Genomic DNA, 23,245 nt, shown 5'->3' with positions numbered 1-23,245 from the left:
AATTATATGTTGCATAAAGTGTATCTCAATAAAGTCATTACTGAAAAGATAAAAGGAAGGAAAGATGTATACCAAGAAAACATTAGTTTAAAAAGCTGAAGTGACATATAATATTATAAAAAAGATTTTGGAACAAGGAATATTACCATGGATAAAGAAGGATTTCACAGTGAAAAAGGAATTAATTCATCAAAAAAAATCCTATACGCGTATGCATATGGTAATAGAGCTTCAAAATAACTTAAGCAAAAACTGATGGAATTAGAGGAGAAACAGTCAAATCCACAATTATAACTACGGGTTTTTATATTCCTCTCTCAAAAATTTATAGAGGAAACAGTAAATCAGAATATACAACACTTGAACAATACTATCAATCAACTACAACTAATTATCATTTAAAGAAAACTCCACACAACAAAAGTAGAACACCCAGTCTTTTCAACCGAACATGGACTATTCATCAAGGTAGATCATACTCAAGATAGATCATATTCTGTATCATATTGGATAGGTCTCAATAAATGCAAAAGGACTGAATTCATTTGAACATATTCTCTAACCACAATGGAATTAAATTATAAATCAATAACAGAAAAATATATGGAAATCCTCAGGTATTTAGAAATTAAACAGTAGACTTCTAAATAATCCATGGGTCCAATACAAATCACAAGTGAAATTATTAAAAATTTGAACTGAATGGAAATAAAAACACAATACATCAAAATTTGTGGGAGGGCTTCCCTGGTGGCGCCGTGGTTGAGAGTCTGCCTGCCGATGCAGGGGACACGGGTTTGTGACCCGATCCAGGATGATCCCACATGCCATGGAGCATCTGGGCCCGTGAGTCATGGCCACTGAGCCTGCGCGCCCGGAGCCTGTGCCCCTCAACGGGAGAGGCCACAGTAGCGAGAGGCCCATGTACCGCAAAAAAAAAATGTGTGGGATACAGCTAAAACTGTGCTAAGAAGGAAATTTATAGCAATGAATACAATCATCCCTTGGTACCTGTGGGGGAATTGGTTCCAAAACCACCACCCCCATACAAAAATCCAAGGATGCTCAAGTCCCTTTTATAAAATGGCTGTAGTACAGCTGGCCCTCCTTATCCCTGCGTTCGTCATCCTTGCATTCAACCAACTGCCCATCCCACAGATAAGGGGAGCTGACGGTATTTAACAAGAAGAACAGTCTCAGATCAAAAATCTAAACTTCGGGGCTTCCCTGGGGGCGCAGGGGCTGAGAGTCTGCCTGCTGATGCAGGGGACACGGGTTCATGCCCCAGTCCAGGAAGATCCCACGTGCCGCGGAGCGGCTGGGCCCGTGAGCCATGGCCGCTGAGCCTGCGCGTCCGGAGCCTGTGCTCCGCAACGGGAGAGGCCACAACAGTGAGAGGCCCGAGTACCGCAAAAAAAAAAAAGAAAAGAAAAGAGAAATCTAATCTTCCACCTTAAGAAACTGTAAAAAGAAGAGCAAAGTAAACCCAAGTAAGTAGAAGAAAGGAAATAATAAAGAGCAGAATCGATGAAACTGAAAACAGAAAAACAGTAGAGAAAAATCAATGAAAATAAAAGCTAATTCTTTGAAAAGATCAATAAAATTAATAAAAGTCAGATGAATCAGGGAAAAGAAGACAAAACTTACCAGTGTCAGGAATAAAAGAGAAGAGAATAAAGATCCTCAGACATTAAAAGGATGAAAAGGCAATATTATGGACAACTTTATGCCAATAAATTCAACAACTTCAATGAAAGACAAATTCCTTAAAAAATACAAACTGCCAAAGATCATTCAAGAAGAAAGAAATGAACACAATATCCCTATAGCTACCAAATAAATCGGACTCATGGTTAAAAACCTCCTCACAAAGAAAACTCCAGGCATAGGTGACTTCACTGGTGAATGCCACCAAACATTTCAGGAAGGAATAATCCCAATTCCACACAGTCTTCTAGAAATAAAAGAGGAAGGGACACTTCCCAAATCATTTTATAAGGCCAGCATTATTCTGTTCCCGAAACCAGACAAAGTCATTACAAGAAGAGAAAACAGACCAATATCCTCATGAACATAGATGCAGAAATCCTTAACAAATGTTTTGCAAATTAAATCTAGCAACATATAAATTGAATGACACATCATGACTAAATGGGGCTTATCCAAGGAATGTAAAATTGTTTCAGTATTCAAAAATCAATCAGTGTAATTCACCACATTAACAAACTAAAAAAGAAAAATCATCTCAATAGATGCAAAAAGCATTTGACAAAAGTCAAATCCATTTTTAATGAAAATTCTTGGCAAATTAGGAATAACGAAACTTCCTCAACACAATTAAGGACATCTATGAAAAACCTACAGCTGACATTATTCCTAATGCCTTCCTTCCTAATATAGGGAACAATGCAAGGATTTCTACTTACCACATTTCTGTTCAGCATTGTCCTGGAGGCCCTAGACAGTGGAATAATGCAAGAAAAAGAAATAAAAGTCATACATATTGAAAAAGAATAAGTAAAACAAAATCTATTTATATACAACATGATTGCATATGTTGAAAATCCTAAAGAATCTACAGAAAAGTTACCAGAACCACGAAGTGAGTTTAGTAAGATTATAGAATACAAGGTTAATATACAAAATCAACTGTGTGTCTATTTACTAGCAATGAACAATTATAAAATGAATTTTTAAATACCATTTACAGTAACATCCAAAATTATGAACTACTTGGGGATAAATTAAATAAAACATTACAAGATTTGTACACTGAAAACATCACTGAGAAAAATTAAGGAAGATCTAAATAAGTGAAGTTATATCATGTTCATGGGTTAGAAGGCTCAATATTGTTAAAATAGCAATTCTCTCCAAACTGAGCTACAGATTTGACACAATCACAAAAAAAAGCCAAGCAGACTTTTTTTTTTTTTTTTTGGTGGTACGCGGGCCTCTCACCGCTGCGGCCCCTCCCGCTGCGGAGCACAGGCTCAGGACGCACAGGCCCAGCGGCCATGGCTCACGGACCCAGCCACTCCGCAGCATGTGGGATCATCCTGGACCGGGGCACGAACCCGTGTCCCCTGAATCGGCAGGCGGACCCTCAACCACTGTGCCACCAGGGAAGCCCCAAGCAGACTTTTTTGTAGAAAGTAACAGCTGATTGTAAAGTTTATGTGGAAATGCAAAAAGCGTAGAATAGCCAAAATGGTTTTTAAAATAGAGAACAAAGTTAGAGGACTTACACTACCTTATTTCAAGACTTACTATAAAACTATAGTAATCAAGACAAGGTGATGTAATTGTAAAAACAGACATGTAGAGCAATGTAACAGAATAGAGAGTCCATAAACAGACCCACATATGCATGGTAATTTGATTTTCAACAAAGGTGCCAAGGCAATTCAGTAGTGAAAAGATAATATTTTCAGAAAATAATACCAGAACAAGTGGATATCCATAGGCAGCACACACATATATACATACACACAAATGGGGGGGTGAACCTGGAATCTTACCTCACTCCATTTACAAAATTGAATTCAAAATAAATTATAGCCTACATAAAAAATGTATTCAAAATGGATTACAGATCTAAACATTATGAGAACTATAACCATAATAGTTCTAGAAGAAAACATGAGAGGAAAGTCTTAGTGGGCTTTGGTTAGGCAAATATTTCTCAACTAGGACATAAAAATATAAAACCTAACAGGAAAAATGATAAATTGGACTTCATCAAAATTAAAACCTTTTGTTCTCAAAAGACATTGTGATAAAAATGAAAAGGAAAGTGACACACTGAAAGCATTCACAATACATATAACTTATAAAGGACTTGTATACAACATATATAAGAATCCTGCAACTCAGTAAGAAGACAAACAGCCCAATTTTTAAATGAGCAAAAGATGCCAACAGACACTTCACCAGAGAAGACATATGAATGGCAAATAAGCACATTAAAAAATGCTTAACATCATTCATCATTAGTGAAATGTAAACTAAAATCACAGTGCAATTCTACTTCAGACCCAGTAAAGTGACTAAAATTAAAAAGACTAACAATCCAAGTGTTGACAAGGATGTGGAACAATTGAAACTCTCATACATTGCTGATGAGAATATGAAATTATATAACCTCTTTGGAAAACAGGCTGTTTCTTATAAAGCATACTTACTATATGGATTCAATTACTCTGATACTGGGTATTACCCAAGAGAAATGAAAATGTATGCTCACATAAAGACTTGTTGAATGTTCAGAGCAATTTTATTTATAACAGTCAAATCTAGAAAAACCCTTCAACTTGTAAATGGATAAATTATACAATATCCACTCAATTGAATGATACTCGGCAATAAAAGGAAACAAATTATTGATACATGCAGCAATGTGGGTGTTTCTTAAAGCATTCTAAGTGAAAGAAGCCAGACAAAAAAGACTACAAACTATATGATTTCATTTACATAAAACCCCCAAACTTTTGGGGGTGGTGGAGACATTCTCTATATCATGATTATGAATGTGGTGAAATGGCTAATATATACAATATACGGTTAACTCTTGAACAACATGGGAGTTAGAGGCACTGATCCTCTACTCAGTTAAAAGTCCAAGCATAGGAGCTTCCCTGGTGGCGCAGTGGTTGAGAATCCGCCTGCCGATGCAGGGGACATGGGTTCATGCCCCGATCCGGGAAGATCCCACATGCTGCAGAGCGGCTGGGCCCGTGAGCCATGGCCGCTGAGCCTGTGCTCCGCAACGGGAGAGGCCACAACAGTGAGAGGCCCGCGTACCGCAAAAAAAAAAAAAAAAAGTCCAAGCATAATTTACAGCCAGCCCTCCACATCCTTGATTCAACCAACCCCAGATCATGTAGTACTGTAGTACAAATTTAGTGGAAAAAATTTGCATATAAGTGGACCCATGCAGTTCAAACCCATGTTTTTCAAGGGTCAACTGTATACTTAAACTTATTAAATTTTATTGTATGTGAATTATACTTCAGTAAAGCTGATTTTTAAGGTGATGTAAAAATATTTAGTATAAGTTTAGAAAAAGTCTGGAAGAATGTACATTAAATTCTTAACAATGGAGAAGAAATTACAAAAGACTTTCAACTTCTATTTCACTTTGTTATATACTCTATAATGTTTTATCTTTTCCCAAAGAGACTTCTATATTAGTCAAGATTCTTATGATTGCTAGTGACAGAAACATAAACTAATTTAAGAAAAGGCAAAATTTATTGGTTTATTGTGTCACTAGTTCATTTATTTATTGTGTCATCTGGGGGTAGATTCAGACATAGCTGGATCTAGGTGCTCCACTGAAGTTTTTGAGAATGAAGCTTTCCTCATCTATTGGTTCTTCCTTCCCCTGCATTGGCTTCATTCTCAGACTGTCTCTCTCACTGTGAGGATGACACAGCAGCCTAATAGCTTAGCAACCCCAGAGGAAAAGTCACACCAGGAAAAGTCCTGAGCCAACTCTTAAAGATGCAGCTGGGACACATTTCCTTCCCTGAGCCCTGGCACCCTGATGGCAAGGCATGGGTAACAGGACCATGCATGGAGCTGAGCAAGGGCAGGGTGGTCTCAGCCCCATACTGAAGAGTGGTTCCCAAAAGGAGAGAAAAAAAAAAAAAGAGGGTCTGATATCAGAATAAAGGCAGCTTAGCAGGCATAAACAGCAGATGACTATTACAATATACTGCTTTTAGAATTAAGGAAAAAGTTATTTTGCTTTTAATCTTTGTAATAACAGAGCCCAAGGAAATATCTTCTGGTGCTTTTCTAACAGAGCATAGCATAAAGCCCACTGTTATGAACTGAATGTGTGTGTCCCCCCAGAATTCATATGTTGAAACCCTAACCCCCCATATGATGATATTAGGAGGTAGAGTCTTTGAGAGGTAGCTAGGTTTAGATGAGGTTATGAGGGTGGAGCCTCCATGATGGAATTAATTTCCTTCTAAGAAGAGAAAGAGACTAGAACACTCTCTCTCCACCATGTGAGGATACAGTGAGGAGGTGGCCATCTATAAGCCAAGAAGCAGGCCCTCACAGGACGCTGAATCTGCCAGCACCTTGATCTTGAACTTCCCAGCCTCCAGAACTGTAAGAAATAAACCTTCATTGTGTAAGTCATCCGTTCTATGGTAATTGTTATAGCAGCCCAAGCTGACTACATGACCCACATATCAGCCTTCTCTGATGGATTAGGGAGGAGTTAAGGAAGATGCCATCCAAGGGGAACCCTTTCCTTGCCAAAACAGAGGGTAATTTGTAGAATGGAGTAGAGGTAAGATAGGGCTTGGAGAAGATTTGTGTAATCCCTTGAGGGAAACGACATAGGTGGTTGACTAGAGATGAAAAAAAGGACTTCCAAGTAAAGCCAAGGGTGGCCATGTGACACACCATGTGGCCATTCTGGGATAGGGGGATGGCTGAAACGATCGTGGTGTTGCTTCCATGTGCTACCTGGAATCAAGCTGCCGGATAACGATACTGCACTTCTGAAGTGTCAGGCCACTTGTGCTTGACGGTAAATAATTTTAAATACTTTTATATTAACACAAATAAGAATGAATTATGAAGTAGAATGCAAAAATTGCATGTGATTTTTAAGATAAAATACAAATTCCTTGCTTGCAATAACCCCTTCAGGCTGCCTCTCACTCTCTCCTTCATGTGAATTCAGGTTCCTCTGCCATTAGAAATTGTTTGGTGGAAAATTTTGAGAAGTATTTCTTTAAGGAATAAGGGCTGGGGATAAAGGATGTTCTTGGGGTTTTTACAGTGTCCAGACACTTTGCCAGAAGAAGAAACCAGGCAAGGATTCAGGAAGATTTGGGATTTTGAGGACAGGGCTAACATCTGGAGGGATTGGCAGAACCAATGCTAGTATATGCATAAGGGACTGAGGCTCAGGGCTGCTCACGTAAATCCTAAGAGCAGCTGCATTCCTGGGTAACATCTCATGTGGAAAGCATGGGATCCTGCCCTGGCTTAGGGTCTGGATTAGCATCTCTTTGAGGAGTAGGAATCTAGTGTTCTCGCAGAGGCACATCCATTTCTGGGGTCAGGGGAAGTTCATCTCTGAACAACAAGCTCTGGTGAGCAGCTTTTTGCCTCAGAATTGGTGGAGAAGAGAGATGGAGCCCAGAAGGTTTAGAGTTCACAGGTTTAATAAGATATGGGAGATCCACAAAGGGTCATAAAAATTAAAGGACATTTTAACACCACAAAAGTAAAAAGGACAAAATGGAAATGATAGCCCTTCTCCAGAAAAGGACCATTAGCTGGCACCTGGTCTTTTTTTTTTTTTTTTTCATCACAAGGCAGAAGAAAAATTTTATCACAGATCACAGCATTCTGAGGAACTGAGAATACTGCAGTGAAGGACAGGATGGGTCCTTCCTTTTATGCACTCTGGGATGACTGAAAATTACCCCCAGGAGGACTTTATTTAAAAACAGAGGAATGAGCTAACACTACTGTAGTCATCATATTGCAATATTTAAATGTATCAAACCTACACTTTATACATCTTAAATTTAAACATTGCATAATGTTATATGTTAATTATATCTCAGAAAAAAAAAAAAAAGAAGACAGGGAGAAAGACAAGCTCATGGCAATTAGCAGGACATCTACAACCTGACCACAGGATAGCAAAGGACACTCCTGCTTCTGTCTCTCCTGGGTGGGGACCCTCGAAATCTTAATAAGTCTTGGCCATTATGGTGAATTTTAGAGGGCAAGGAACAAGGGGAGGTGGAGCAGAATGAGAGAATTAAATTGGAAATATAGATTCTTGAACTGAGGTGGATGAAGAAATGAAATAATTATAAACCCAAAGGCCAAAAAAAGGAAAAAAACAATCAACCTGCACCTGGAGCATTAGGTTCTGGAAATCCAATTTGCACATAGAGAGTGGAGGGGCCTTCGCTGAGGGGGGTGTGTCAGGAGCTGAGGCCCCACTGGTGAGCAGAGGACTGTTGCCCTGGAGACAGTCTTAGCTTAGAAATGGCAAACAGGAAAATAACAGGGGCTTAAGGGAGAAAGAAGAAAAAAGGCACTGCCTGGGATGGTTGATATCTTAGAAACCAGACTATACTGCATGAAACAAATGTACTTAAAAGGATAAATACAGATTTAACTGCTTTGAATAATGAAGATAGGAAGAAGGAAGATATTTTAGTTGTTTCTGGGTTTGGATGGGCGATCAGACACTCAAGAGATTTAACAGAAGAAAAAAGAGAAATGTGTTAGAGCAGAAACTGAGATACACTTGACTATCTCCTAGCCTCTATTCCAGAATGTACTATTGAAATGTGCTTTCAGAGAGCTATTGATAGAGAAATAATAATAAAAATAAATCCAGGGAGCTTCCTTCTTGGTGCCCATGATAATAATTTGAGATGGCAGATTTAAGAGGGAGAAGTCCAGAGCTATTTAGCATAAAATTCAGAGGTAATAATTAGCTAGTTTCAAGGCAAGGCAATGATTGAGGGGAAATGGATTGGGCAACCATGGCCAGGAGATTTGGGGGTTAAGACTTGGTCAAAGTAGGTCTGGACACCCTCTTCAAAGTGGCTAAGGGTTTTGATACTGAAATAGGAACCCCGAGAGACTGGAGCTAGAGAAGGGACTTCCTGGAGCAGAAAAAGCCAGGAAGATCGGTCAAAGGGCTTGGAGTAAGGGACAACTGGGAGAACCAAGCCTGGGATGTGCACAGAGGACAGATGTGAAGCTAAAAACAATAGCCAATAACAAAGGAAAGAGGAATAGGGACAGGTGGATAATATATTGCCTTGGGCAATTGCTGAGAATGGACTACAGCAGTGGTTCTCAACGTGTAGTCCCCTGACCAGCACCATCAGCATCATCTGGAATTTGGTAAAACGCAAATGGTCCGTCCCCCTGAATCAGCAACCCTGGGGATAGGCTCAGCAATCTGTGTTTCAGTAAGCCCTCGAAGTGAAAGCAATGCACTCTAAAGTTTGAGAACAACTCTACTGAAGCATCCCTGGCTTGCCTTTAATGGCTGCTTAGACCAACAAGCCAGGGAGCAGGGCTCCCTTAAACCTCTGGGTTGGCCTAGATGGGTGAATAAATGGTGAGACTCACTGAAGGGGAGCCACAAGAAGCCATGTCTGGGTTTGACACTGGTGTTGGACTGATAGGAGAAGTTTTAAGCAAAACTACACAGCTCATAGAAGAGAGGTAGACAGGGCTAGCCTAAGTAATAGGACTTTAGGAAGAATCAGAATTCACTGATAATTTCTCTTATCACAGAACTAGCTCTGGAAAATGACAGGTTTATAATAGAATTAGTGAACCCAATAACAGAAAACAAACAAAGGTGACCCTATGATCTGAATATTGAACAGGTATACAGGTTAGAAGGCCCCCAGGAAATGGAAGAAGTACATTTTCAGCTTGCGGAAATCAGGTAGTAAAGCAACAAGAAGCTTTAGACATCAGGAATCAAAAACATGCAGACATAACTGGATGGGGTCAGGGCACTAATGGAGAAGACTGTAAATGACTGTAATTTTCAGAGCTGTGAAGCCATAAATTGCTCTGGGAGGACTGCCTGCTATTAGTGTAGCACTCTCTGCTCTCAAGATGAAGCAGCTGGAGGCTGTGAAATTGGTTAAAATGATTCTCAGAAAAAGAAGGAAAATTGAATATGAAGGAAAAGAGGTCTTCTGCCACCCTCTCAAAAGAGATGGGGCCCAAAGCCCTGGATGTAGGGGCCTGGACCATCTTCAGAAGTGAAACTGTCTTCAAGTGTCTGCAATCCAAGGAAGGAGTTTTAAGGCTAAAAACTCAAGGGCACTAGAAAGTAAACTGACTGCAATTCTTGCTACCATTAAACTTTTAGTTTTATAGAGAGGCAATGGAAGGACCTCAGCCTGTGGGGGCAGAGACTATATACAGGATATATAGAGGGAACAAAAACCGTTGCTTTGGTAATGGTGTTAGCGTTGAAAATGACAGACAGTAAACTAGGGATATAACAGGGGCTTAAGGGAAAGAGTGAAAAGACCTAGTACCGTCCCCAAGTTCTAACCCCATAAACTGCTGATGCCGCAATAGGAAATAAAAGCTAAGATACAGAGTCAAAATGAGGGAGGATCAAGGTACTAGGAAACCCAAGAATGAGAACTAGGCAAGTGGGTGAGCCAGAGATGGATGACTGCCAGAGACCAAGTCCACTTAAAAGCTTTCCTCAGGGCTTCCCTGGTGGCGCAGTGGTTGAGAGTCCGCCTGCCGATGCAGGGGACGTGGGTTCATGCCCCGGTCTGGGAAGATCCCACATGCCGCGGAGCGGCTGGACCCGTGAGCCATGACCGCTGAGCCTGCGGGTCCGGAGCCTGTGCTCCGCAACGGGAGAGACCATAGCAGTGAGAGGCCCGCGTACCGCAAAAAAAAAAAAAAAAAAAAAAAAAAAAAAAAAAAAAAAGCTTTCCTCAGCCCTCTCTCTTTTTTGGGGGGTGAATTTTTAATAATTTTTTGAGATATAACAGATATATAACAAATCACAAATATTTAAAATAATCTAGTTAGTGATTATGAACATTATCTGTCACCCCCAAATTTTCCTCCTGCTGTTTTGTGATGCATTTATTTTCCTTCCCTCACCTCCTATATACCCATCCCCAGGCAATCACTGATCCAGTTTCTGTCACTGTACGTTAGTTAGACTTTTCTAGAATTTTATATAAATAAAATTGTGAGTATGTACTCTTTTTTGGATGACTTCTTTCACTCAACATAATGATTTTAAGATCTATCCATGTTTTTTTATTGTTACTTTGTTCCTTTTCAATGCTGAATAGTATCCCATAGTTATATGGAATCAACTATATAGCCATCAACTGTCTATTCATTTACTCATTTATCTAGTCATCTGTACATGGACATTTGAGTTGTTTCCATTTTGAGGTATTACAAATTAAGCTATTATGAACATTCACATACAAAGCTTTGTGTGGACATATTCCTCTTAAGTAAATTCAAATGATGTTTTATTTGATTGGGGTTTGATTTGCTAAACTTTTGTGAAAATTTTTGTGACTATATTCATGAAAGATACTGATATCCAGTTTTCTTTTCTTATAATGTCTTTGCCAGGTAACACTGGCCTAATAAGATGCATTAGGAAATGTCTTCCTCTTCCATTTTTGAAAAATTTTGTATAGAATTCGTATTTTTCTCCCTTAAATTGTTGGTAGAATTCCTCAATGAGGCTATTTGGCCTGGAGCGTTTTTGTTGGTCAGTTAGTTTGTTTTGCGGGGAAGGAAGATTTTTAAACCTACAAATTCTATTTCTTTAATAGATACAGAACTATTCAGGTTACCAATTTCTTCTTGAGAAAGATTTGGTAGTTTGAATCATTGTCAGATTTATTGGCATACATTTTTTCATAAATGTTATTATCTTTTTAATGTCTGTTAGAGCTGTAGTGTTATCCCTTCATTTATTCATGATATTGGTAATTTTTGTTCTCTTTTCTTTCTGATCAGTATGGCTACAGATTTATTTACTTTAAAGATGTTCCCAAAGATCCAGCTTTTAACTATCCCAAAGAAGGAGCTCTTAAGCAAGTTTCTAGGACCTTGAACCATTAATTAATCCCTTATCACAAAAGATTCTATAACCACGTTTAAAGGCACCCACTTATTGATGCAACTAGAATAACTCAGGTTGTCAAGGAATTATGCTAGAACATAAATTCACCATTCATCTCAGCACAGAGGTCCCCAGCAGGATCAATAGCACTAGCCCTCCTGATACCAAGAAATTCAATTTTTCATTGAGAGTCAAAAATCTACAGGTGTTCTTAGACCAGTGCTTGAGTTCACTGCATACTGATTTTCTAGGCATGTTGTTGCTCTCTGATGTCCCCTACTCCCCAGTAAGAACCAAATATTAGCACAGCTAACCAAGAAAAAAGAGAGAAGATAAAAATTACCAATATTAGGAATAAAAGAAGAGAGACCCCTCTGATACTAAAAAGATAATTAGGCAATTATCTTTTAAAAAGATAAAACAACTCTATGTCTCAAAATTCAAAAGGTTTGGTAAAGTGGACCAACTCCTTGAAAGACACACATTGCCAAAACTCACCACAGAAGGAATAGATAAGGATAATTCTGGTAACCTTATATCTATTAAAGAAAATACATTTGTAGTTTAAAACTTGCCCCCGGGCTTCCCTGGTGGCGCAGTGGTTGAGAGTCCGCCTGCCGATGCAGGGGACACGGGTTCATGCCCTGGTCTGGGAAGATCCCACATGCTGTGGAGCGGCTGGGCCCGTGAGCCATGGCCACTGAGCCTGAGCGTCCAGAGCCTGTGCTCCGCAATGGGAGAGGCCACAACAGTGAGAGGCCCGCGTACCGCAATAAAACAAAACTAAACAAAAACTTGCCCCCAATTAAACCCTATAAAAGACAGTTTCAATGTGACTTCTACTAAATATTTAAAGAAGAAATAACACTATAACTATGCATACTATCTTACACAAAATAAAAAAGGAAGGAACATTTCCCAACTTATTTTATGAGACCAGCATTATCCTAAATACAAAAATCAGACAAAGACTGATTTCAAGAAAAGAAAACTATAAACTAATATCTCTCATGAGTTAGATACAAAGTGTTAGCAAACTGAACCCACCAATAGAGAAAAAGGAAAATACATATGACTAAGTGGGGTTCATATTAGGAACACAAGACTGGATCAACACTTAAAAGTCATCAGTATAATAGTAGCTATAATTATTAATACTATATTATATACTTGAAAGTAGATCTTAAATGTTATCACCACACACACAAACAATTATGATTATGTGATGGGATAGAGATATTAACTAACCTTATTGTGGTAATCATTTTATAAAATATACATGTATCTAATCATCACACTGTACACCTTAAATTTACATATGTTATATGTAAATAATATCTCAATACAGGTGGGAAGAAAATAAATCAATATAATTCACCATATTAATAGACTAAATGATAAAAATAATATGACCATATCAGTGGTGCAGAAAAAGCTTTTGACAAAATTCAACATTGATTCATGATAAAAGTTCTCAGGAAACTAGAAATGGAAGGGAACTTCTTTAACCTAATAAATGGTACCTGCAAAAACTCATACAGGTAACATTATACTTAATGACAAGAGATTGAATGCTTTCTTTCATAAGATTTGGAACAAGGCAAAGATGTCCTCTTTACCTCTCCTGTTCAACATTGTACTTGAGTTCCTAGCTAGTGCAATAAGGTAAGAAAAAGAAATGTATACAGATTAGAGAGAAATAAACAAACTAGTCATAGGCAACATGATTATTTATCCAGAAAATCCCACAGGATCTACAAAAAAAACCTCTAAACTAAAAATTGAGTTTAACAACATTGCAAGATACAAGCTTAGCATACAGAAGCCAGTTGTATTCCTATGTACAAGCAATGAACAATTGGAACCTGAAATTAAAACAAAACAATACTATTGACAATAGTACCACCCTCAAAAAGGACTTAGGTATAAATCTAACAAAATACGTACAAGATCTGTATGTGGAAAACTAAAAAACATTTATGAAAGATATAAAGAAGATCTAAATAAATGGAAAGATGTACCATGCTCGTGAGCTGGAAGACTCAATATTGCTAAGATGTTAATTCCATCAAATATGGTCTACAGATTCAGTGCAGTCCCAAACAAAATCCCAGTCAACTTTTTTGTAGATTTTTATAAGCTTATTCTAAAATTCACATGGAAAGGCAAAGAAATTAGAATAGCCAAACAATTTTGGGGAAAAAAAAATGTTACCTGATTTTAAGACTTACTATTACTATAATACTACAGTAATCGTAATAGTAATTATAGATATAGATTAACTGGGATGTTGGGGGAATCCCAGGATGGAATGTAAACTGTGACAAATAAGTTTAACTGTATTACATATGTATGCCATAACCACATTTAAGGGTGTAGGGAGAAAAGGAGCTGACCTTAAGTAACTTTGGAAACTGCATTTCGACTAGAAGCTTTAAGGCTAAAGACAAAAGAAACTATGCATAAAAACTGAATTTTACCTGGTAAATTTGTTTCTCATTGGAGTACAGGTTCACAATTCTAAAATTGCTTTACATGTATATCGAAGATGAACAACTAAGTAAATGGATGGTGGATGGTGGGAATCAGGTTCCTCACTATGACAAGGGAAGTTACAGAGAAGAAAGGAAAGTTAAAATGAAACTTACAGTGCTGGTTTTGAAGGCAGAGGCATCAATATGAGCTCATGTATGTATTATATATATGAACTCGTCTGTGCTTTTATATATATGTATGTATATATATACACATATACGCACATGCAGAAACAATCATAGATATACTTGTATTTATTAGTTAGTATACATAAATATATTATGCAGCTCTGTCTGCTGAGAGGACCAAAAAGCATCCTAGTAGTAATGAATAAACCCAGTGCTCAGATTTTAGTTTCCAGGTACCATTTTCGAAGTAAAATAAAACAAAACAGGCATCTTTGAGAAATGATTGAATTCTAAGATTGGGGTGAAGAAAATACAAGAAAGGAATATCTTGAAGTAACAGAAAGTAAGAAAATTCTCAAAAAAATAAAATGATGGGGGGCCTAATAAAGGGACATAGGAACCAACCTGAAAGTGTTCCCAACTGCCAAAATCTGAAACAATTTGAACAACAAAATAATAATAGTATTGGATTATAACCCAAGGCAAATATACATGAGTCCATACTGATATAAATAAAATATTGAATGAATGAAATAAAATGAAAGTGACAAGACACTTCCAAATACATTTATTAATTGCCTATGCCACTCCAGCAGGTGAAATTTAATTTCTTCCTTTCTTGACGTTCCAACTCATTTCAAAATAATAGAGTATGGAAAGGGAGAAATATAAACTATATCATGAAGAAACTTGGCAAATACCACCTTAACCAAGTGATCAAGGCTAACACCACCAGTGATATCATGTGGACATCATGTACCTCCTGATACGATGGGATGAGAAGGGCACTTCACTTCTGTGGTCTTCCTTCAAAAACCCACAACTGCAGTCTAACTATGAAAAAAACCCAAAAACCTCCAAATATAGAACATTGAATAAAATACCTGACTAGGACCCTTCAAACTGTCAAGGTCATAAAACACAAGGAAAGACTGAGCAACTATCATAGACCCAAGGAATCTAAGGATACATGATTACTAAGTGCAGTGTGGCATCCTGGATAGGATGTTGGAACAGAAAGAGGATATTAATGGAAAAAGTCCTAAAATTTAGTTAATAAAGATATACCAATGTTGGTTTCTTAGTTTTGACAAATGTATGATGTTAAAAATAGAAGAAATGGTGAGGGACTTATGAGAATTCTCTGTTATCTTTGCAACTATTCTATAAATCTAAAGTTATTCCAAAATATAAAGGTTTTTTTTCTAATGAAGGTGACATAACCCATTTCCAGACAAACACAAAGCTGAAATAATTTGTCTCCAACACTACTATACTACAAGAAATGTTAATGAAGTTTCTCAATCTGAAGGAAAATAATACCTGAAGGAAAATGATTTCTTCTTGAAGGAGGAAACCTCAGATCTACACACACACACAGAGGAATCAGAAATGGCAAGTATGTGGGTTAAAAAAAACTAATTTTCTCACTTTTGTAATTTCTTTAAAGCATATTTGACTGTTTAAACTAAACTGTTACCAATGTATTGTGGGATTTATATATGTAGAAGTGAAATATATGACAACAAGAGTGCAAATGACAGTAGGGGTATGTAGAAGTATATAGTTTCACACTTAATATTAAATATAATACTATTTGAAGGTGCAGTGTAACAAGTTAAAGACGGATGTTATAAGACATAGGACAATCACAGAAAACAAAGAGGCATAACCAGTAATGCATTAGAGGAAATAAAATGAAACACTAAAAAATATGCAATTAGGGCAAAAGAAGGCAGAAAAAGAGAACAAAAATCAGATGAAAGAAATAGAAAAGTAGTAGCAAGATGGTAGACATAAGCCAGACAATATATGTAATTAAATTAAATGTAAATACTCAATTATAAGGCAGAGCTTGTCAGAGTGAATAACAGAGCAAGGCCTAACTATCTGATGACTACAAGAAATGACTTGATATACAAAGAAATAGTTAGACTAAAATAAAAAGATGGAGAAATATAACATGCAAACACTAAACTTAAGAAATCTGGAGCATCTATATAAATATCAGAGAAAGTAGACTTTAGAATAAGGAATATTGCTAAGAGATAAAGAAGGACCATACCGGTTTCCTGTTGCTGCATAACAAATTACCACAAGCCTGGCAGCTTAAAACAATACTCACGTATTAGTTCACATTTTGTACATTAGAAGCCAAGCATGGCATGGCTGGCTTCTCTAGTCAAGATATCACAAGGCTCAAATTGGCCAGGTTGAGTTTTCATCTGGAAGCTCTGGGGGAAAAAAATCTGCTTTCAAGTTCACTCTTGTAGTTGGAAGAATTGAGTTCCTTGTGGTTGTATAACTAAGTTCCCCGTTTCTTTGCTGTCAACCAGGGTCTCACTCAGCTCCTAGAGGATACTGTCATTCCTTGATATGTGGTACCCTCCATCTTCAAGCCAGCAAAGGGCACTGAATCCTTCTCATGCTGCAAATTTCAGACTCCTCTTCTGTGACCAGCAGGAGAAAACTTTGTTTTTTGTGTTATTAGGTCAGTCTTACCCAGATAATCTCCCAGTCTCAGGTCAATAGTGCCAATAAAACCTAACCCACGGAGTAAAACCCATCACATCAACAGCCCTGGAGATTATTCAGGTTATATATACCAGAGGGGAAGGAAATTTTGTGGGTCATCTTAGACTTCTTCCTGTCATAAGGACATTTCATAATGATAAAATGATCAAGTCACCTGGACATAGTAAGACTAAATACGTTTGCATCTAACAACAGAGCTTTAAGATATATGAGAGAAAAACTAATGGAACTAAAAAAATTATACAAATTCACAATTGTGGTTATGAATTTCAGCCTTCCTTTCTCAGTGATTAATAGAGCAAAAGAACAGAAAATTAGTTAAGATACAGAAGACTTGAACAACACTATTAACCAAGTTGACCTAATTGACATTTGTAGAGCACTACTTCCAATGATTTTAGAAAAGCTATTCTTTTCAAGTTCATGTGGTATAGTCACCACAATAAACTATATGTTGGGCCATAGAATAAGTTTCACCAAATGTAAGAGGATGGAAATTATAGAGTGTATTCTCTGACTGCAAAGGCGTTAAATTAGAACTCAATAAAACCCCTATTACAGCAACTCCACCACAACATGGAGACTCTCCAACTTGATGTTTGGATGTCAGTATGACTGTGATCCTTTGGTATGGTCAAAGAAATATTAACTACTCACATAGTGTAGAAGTCCCAAGGTGAGTGGTGGCGAGGATTGCTCTCTCTGAGTGAAAATCCAGAACAGAGAGAAAGAATGGATAGTGAGTGTGCAATATTTCATAAAGGGAAATACCTGTCAGCGTAAAGTTTGAAAGAGGTTCCACCTGGCATGAAAAGAGGCAAAGAGGCAGCAAGAGGTCACCTGTGCTCGTGGGCCTTGGGCGTGGGTGAGCTTTATCAGGATGCTACAGGAGGCAACAAACACAGGCAAGCAATAAGGCTTAAAGATGTCTAACATTAAATCAAACGTCAATTGGAGTTTGTTTCTTTCATACGGTTATCATGACCCCAAAGAGAAGGAAATTAAACAACAAACGTAAATGATTCTTGGATTGAAGATGCAATCACAGGGAAAATGAGTAAATATTTTGAACTGAATGATAATGAAAATACAACATATTACTCAGGCAGTGCTTATAGGAAAACTTTTACCTTATCAGAAAAAGAAAGATTTGAAATCAATGACCTAAGCTTCCACTTTAAGAAACTGGAACGAGAAGCGCAAAGCAAGCCCATGACCATAAAAGAAAAGAAATAATAAAGATAAGAGCAGAAATTAACAAATGAGAAAAGAGATAGATAATGGAAAAATTAACAAAGTAAAAAGTGCTTCTTGGAAAGGATAAATAAAACTGAGAAGCCCTTAGCTAAACTGATCCAGGAATAAAGAACACAAATCACCAACACCAGGAATGAAAAGGTGTTATCACCACAGATCTAAAGACGTTAAAAGGATAATAATATTTTGAATAATTTTATGCCAATAAATTTGACAACCAAGATGAAATGAGGAAAAACCTTGAAAAATACTCTTTATAATAATAATTGATACCCCAAAAGGCAAGTATTCACAACACATATATCAGACAAAGGACTTGAATCCAGAATATGTCTATAGATATCTTACAACTTATTAGTAAGAAGACAAACTATCCAATTTAAAAATGGGCAAAGGATTTGAAGGGATCTTTACAAAATTAGATAATTAGTCAATAAGCACATGAAAAGATATACAAAAAGTTAGCCATCAGGGAAATGCAAACTAAAACTACAATAATTTACAACTACACACTCAGTAGAATGATTAAAAATTTTTAAAGTGACTATTCTAAGTGTTGGAGAAGTTGTGGAGAAACTGGAACTCATATATTGTGGGTGACAAGGTAGAATGGTATAACCATTTTGGAAAACAGTTTGGCAATTCCTTATGAAGTTAAACATACACTTACCACATGAACCAGCAGTTCTACACCTGTTTACCGAAGAGAAGACTTATACATGAATATTGATAGCAGTTTTATTCATAATAAAGCCAGATATTTGCCCCAGACAAGGAGAATTCCTGTCTCATGCTCCTCTCCTCCAAAAATGTAAGAAGCTACTGAAACATGCTGCCTGCTCTCAAACCAGAGGCATCCAAAATCACCACAGCCAGATTTTGCATTTAACAGCCACCCTAAATCCCAGGAACCTGCTCTCACTAATCTCTAGGCAACAGGACTCAGCTTCTGTCTTCCAAACCTGATTACTTACCTAAGTTCCTATAGCCAATGTGAATCTCTTTCCCTGCACTTTCAAAGAAGCTTCAGCAAAGCCCCAACACCAAGAAGACCATTATAGCAGGATTTCCTTCACCAGATAACTCAGCACCACAAATGCCAACTCAAGAGCCCATGTGGCTATTCTAACCAGTAGTAAATGGGAAATGCCTGCAAGAGTCTGGAGATGGGCCCAAATTACCCTGTTAGTCAAAGCAGTTGGGAGGAGCATCTAATGATTGCTTTGTAGTAACTCAGGAGGAATCAGTTTGAATCAAGAACTCACCCAAGATGGCGATCCAAGAAATACTTGAGAAACTGTGGTGGAAACCTCTGTGAATTTGTTGGAGAGTCATGCTCAGGACTTTCAACTGTTCATCCCCAGGTCCATTCTTGGTACTAGACTGGCACCCCATGTGTTCTCTTCTTGCAGCAGTTCCTGAGTCATCCACTAGCTTCCTCACCTCCTGCTGCTGTCAATAACTAGAGTGGTCATAAAGTTTATCATCCAAACTGGGACACCTGAGAATGTAAAGTGCATGTTATTAATTATTACAGTTTGATAACAGGTTTAAACTGGGACTATCCCAGGAAAACCAGGACATACAGTCACTCTAATGATGACTCCTCTGCCCCAAGGAGTTCTCTCTCAAAATTAACTGGAGAGTCACAGTCACCACACCATTCTCTTTGCTGCCCCCACAAAAATGCAAGCAGACTTTTCATTTTAAAGGTTTTATTTCTAGTCATTAGAGGTAAATTGACAATGATAACTAATAAGAGAAAATTAAAAGAATATAAAGTACCTAATTTATGGTCCCTAAATAGCCAAATACACTGAGATGGCAACTAAAATTTCATGGACTTTAGTTTTAGATTTTATTTCCTTTTCTTTATGTAAATGACCACCTATTATTGCAGACACATCACATGTGTATTGTGAAAAATAAGAAAATGTTGACAAACCAAAACTACAAAATAAAACACCTTCACCTAGAAATTACTACTACTGAGTGATGTTAGCAAAAATAGTGGGCTAAGAACCTCAAAATTCTCTCCTCCACAAAAACAATGAAAAACTAGCAAAAATAATCAGAATCAACTTTTTCAGAACTCTGGAAAATAAACAAAGGGTTACAGTAATCCAAAAAGTATTTATTAAAAAAAAAGCTGAATCTCAGTAAGAACTGAGATTTGTATGATAATTTGTATAATAATTTAATTTGCCATATTCCCATGTACTTCTTTCCAGCTCCATAGTTGTCTTGGAAACCAATAGCCCACAATTACAGTGAAAACCAGCAGCCTGGCAGTTATCAGAGGGGCAGAATGGAGTTGGAGCTCCTTCAAAGCTCATTCATAAAGAACTGTCATTATTTGACCTATCTGGTGGTTCCTGGGAGATCCCACTTGCAAGGTTGTCTTTATTTGACTGACTCGGGGTTCATCCAATGCAAAAAACCTTTTCCCCAAGACAGTTGTCAAAAACAATTAGAGGTAATTGTTTAACTTCACAGCTGCCTCACTCATTGGATAATGGTTGGGGCAAATAATAGACTAACTGAAAAACGTAAAAGGAAAATTTGACAATGAAACCACAGGGACTGTAAAAATATCTGCACATTCCTGGGAACCTAGAAGGCCACATGCATATATGGAGCTGTGCTCATGCTTAGGGCTGTACACATAATCAGCAAAGACCTTAAGAGCTCATTTTTACTTGAGACCTTGAGTCTCTGTGCAAGCAGGAAGTAAAGGCAAAGGAAGAATTTTCAACTGCCTAGCTGAGTGTTGAAGGCATGTCCCAACATATACACTGAGCTCCTCTGCAAAGACTGGAAGACTTATTGGTTCCTAGAAATTTCTGCCCTATTATTAGCTGACCACTAAGCTAAGAAATCAGAGATTTCAATATACAGCAAAGAATACAGACTTTACAGAATTTGTTAAGAAAAGTCACTAAACAAGCAATAACAAACAGGAACAGCAATGACAAACCTTGGGGAGGGGAGAGAATCTGATTTACAGATTACATTCCAGATTGCCAATCTGAATTCCAGATTACCATATTATATTATTTAAAATGTCCAGTTTCAGTAAAAAATTTTGAGAAATGAAAATAAATACGAACATATGGTCAATACATAGGGGGAAAAAGCAATCAATAGAAACTCCCTGAGAAAGCCCAGCTGTTGGACTGAAAGGACAAAGATTTAAATCAGCTATTATAAATGTTTTAAAAAAATGAACTGAAACCATGTCTAAAAAACTAATGGAGAGACTTCCGGGAAGATGGCGGAAGAGTAAGACGCGGAGGTCACCTTCCTCTCCACAGATACACCAGAAATACATCTACGCGTGGAACAACTCCTACGGAGCACCTACTGAACGCTGGCAGAAGACCTCAGACCTCCCAAAAGGCAAGGAACCCCCCACGTACCTGGTTAGGGCAAAAGAAAAAACTAAACAGAGACAAAAGGATAGGGATGGGTCCTGCACCAGCGGAAGAGAGCTGTGAAGGAGGAAAAGTGTCCACACACTAGGAAGCCCCTTCGCGGGTGGAGACTTCGGGAGGCGGAGTGGGGGAGCTTGGGAGCCGCGGAGGAGAGCACAGCAACAGGGGTGCGGAGGGCAAAGCGGACAGATTCCAGCGCAGAGGATCGGGCCGACCGGTACTCACCAGCCGAGAGGCTTGTCTGCTCGCCCGCCGGGGCGGGCGGGACTGGGAGCTGAGGCTCCGGCTTTTGTCGGAGCGCCTGGAGAGGACTGGGGTTGGCGGCGTGAACACAGCCTGCAGGGCGTTGGTGCGCCGCGGCTGGCCGGGAGAGAGTCCGGGGAGGGGTCTGGACCTGCCGAAGAGGCAAGAGACATTTACGTCCCTCTTTGTTTCCTGGTGCACGAGGAGAGGGGATTAAGAACGCTGCTTGAGAGAGCTCCAGGGACGGGCACGAGCCGCGGCTAAGAGTGCGGAGCCCAGAGACGGACATGGGACGCTAAGGCCGCTGCTGCCGCCGCCAGGAGGCCTGTGTGCGAACACAGGTCACTAGCCACACGCCCTTCCGGGGAGCCTGTGCAGCCCGCCACTGCCAGGGTCCCGGGATCCAGGGACGGCTCCCCCGGGAGAGCGCACGGCGCGCCTCAGGCTGCAGCGTCACGCCGGCCTCTGCCGCTGCAGGCCCGCCCCGCACTCCGTGACCCTCCCTACCCCCCGGCCTGGGTGAGCCAGAGCCTCCGAATCAGCGGCTCCTTTAACCCCGTCCTGTCTGAGCAAAGAACAGACGCCCTCCGGCGACCTACACGCACAGGCGGGGCCAAATCCAAAGCTGAGCCCCTGGGAACTGTGAGAACAAAGAAGAGAAAGGGAAATCTCTCCCAGCAGCCTCAGAAGCAGCGGATTAAAGCTCTACAATCAACTTGATATACCCTGCATCTGTGGAATACCTGAATAGACAACGAATCATCCCAAATTAAGGAGCCCTGTGGATGAAAGGCTCTTGGTGCTGCAGCCAGGAGTCAGTGCTGTGCCTCTGAGGTGGGAGAGCCAACTTCAGGACACTGGTCCACAAGAGGCCTCCCAGCTGCACATAATATCAAACAGCAAAAATCTCCGAGAGATCTCCATCTCAACGCCAGCACCCAGCTTCACTCAACGACCAGCAAGCTACAGTGCTGGACATCCTATGCCAAACAACTAGCAAGACAGGAACACAACCCCACCCATTAGCAGAGAGGCTGCCCAAAATCATAATAAGTCTACAGACACCCCAAAACACACCACCAGACGTGGACCTGCCCACCAGAAAGACAAGATCCAGCCTCATCCACCAGAACACAGGCACTAGTACCCTCCACCAGGAAGCCTACACAACACACTGAACCAACCTTAGCCACTGGGGACAGACACAAAAAACAACAGGAACTACGAACCTTCAGCCTGCAAAAAAAAAAAAGAAGACCCCAAACACAGTAAGATAAGCAAAATGAAAAGACAGAAAAACACACAGCAGATGAAGGAGCAAGATAAAAACCCACCAGACCTAACAAATGAAGAGGAAATAGGCAGTCTACCTGAAAAAGAATTCAGAATAATGATAGTAAGGTTGATCCGAAATCTTGGAGATAGAATGGACGATAGAATGGACAAATTGCAAGAATCAG

General features: G+C 39.0%; 1 protein-coding gene across 2 annotated transcripts in view; it reads right to left on the bottom strand.

Moving 5' to 3' along the window:
- The window catches only part of MEST (mesoderm specific transcript), a gene marked incomplete at its 3' end in the record, with an annotated part of 62,988 nt that overhangs the window by 23,370 nt on the left and 16,373 nt on the right, over nucleotides 1–23,245 (bottom strand). Inside the window, exons 2-4 of one of the 2 annotated variants that reach the window (XM_079931408.1) lie at nucleotides 21,768–21,936; nucleotides 19,374–19,609; nucleotides 2,427–2,457 (exon numbers count right to left, since the gene is read on the bottom strand). In XM_079931408.1, the coding sequence (XP_079787534.1) occupies nucleotides 2,427–2,431 (5 nt within the window). In that variant the 5' untranslated portion in view covers nucleotides 2,432–2,457; nucleotides 19,374–19,609; nucleotides 21,768–21,936. Of the gene's footprint in view, nucleotides 1–2,426; nucleotides 2,458–19,373; nucleotides 19,610–21,767; nucleotides 22,902–23,245 lie in introns of those variants that run through there. The other variant, XM_079931407.1, reaches the window with a different exon arrangement.

The sequence above is a fragment of the Stenella coeruleoalba genome (genome assembly GCF_951394435.1).
Source record: "Stenella coeruleoalba genome assembly, chromosome: 9".
Lineage (NCBI taxonomy): Eukaryota > Metazoa > Chordata > Mammalia > Artiodactyla > Delphinidae > Stenella > Stenella coeruleoalba.
This window is presented reverse-complemented; position numbering and strand designations above follow the sequence as displayed.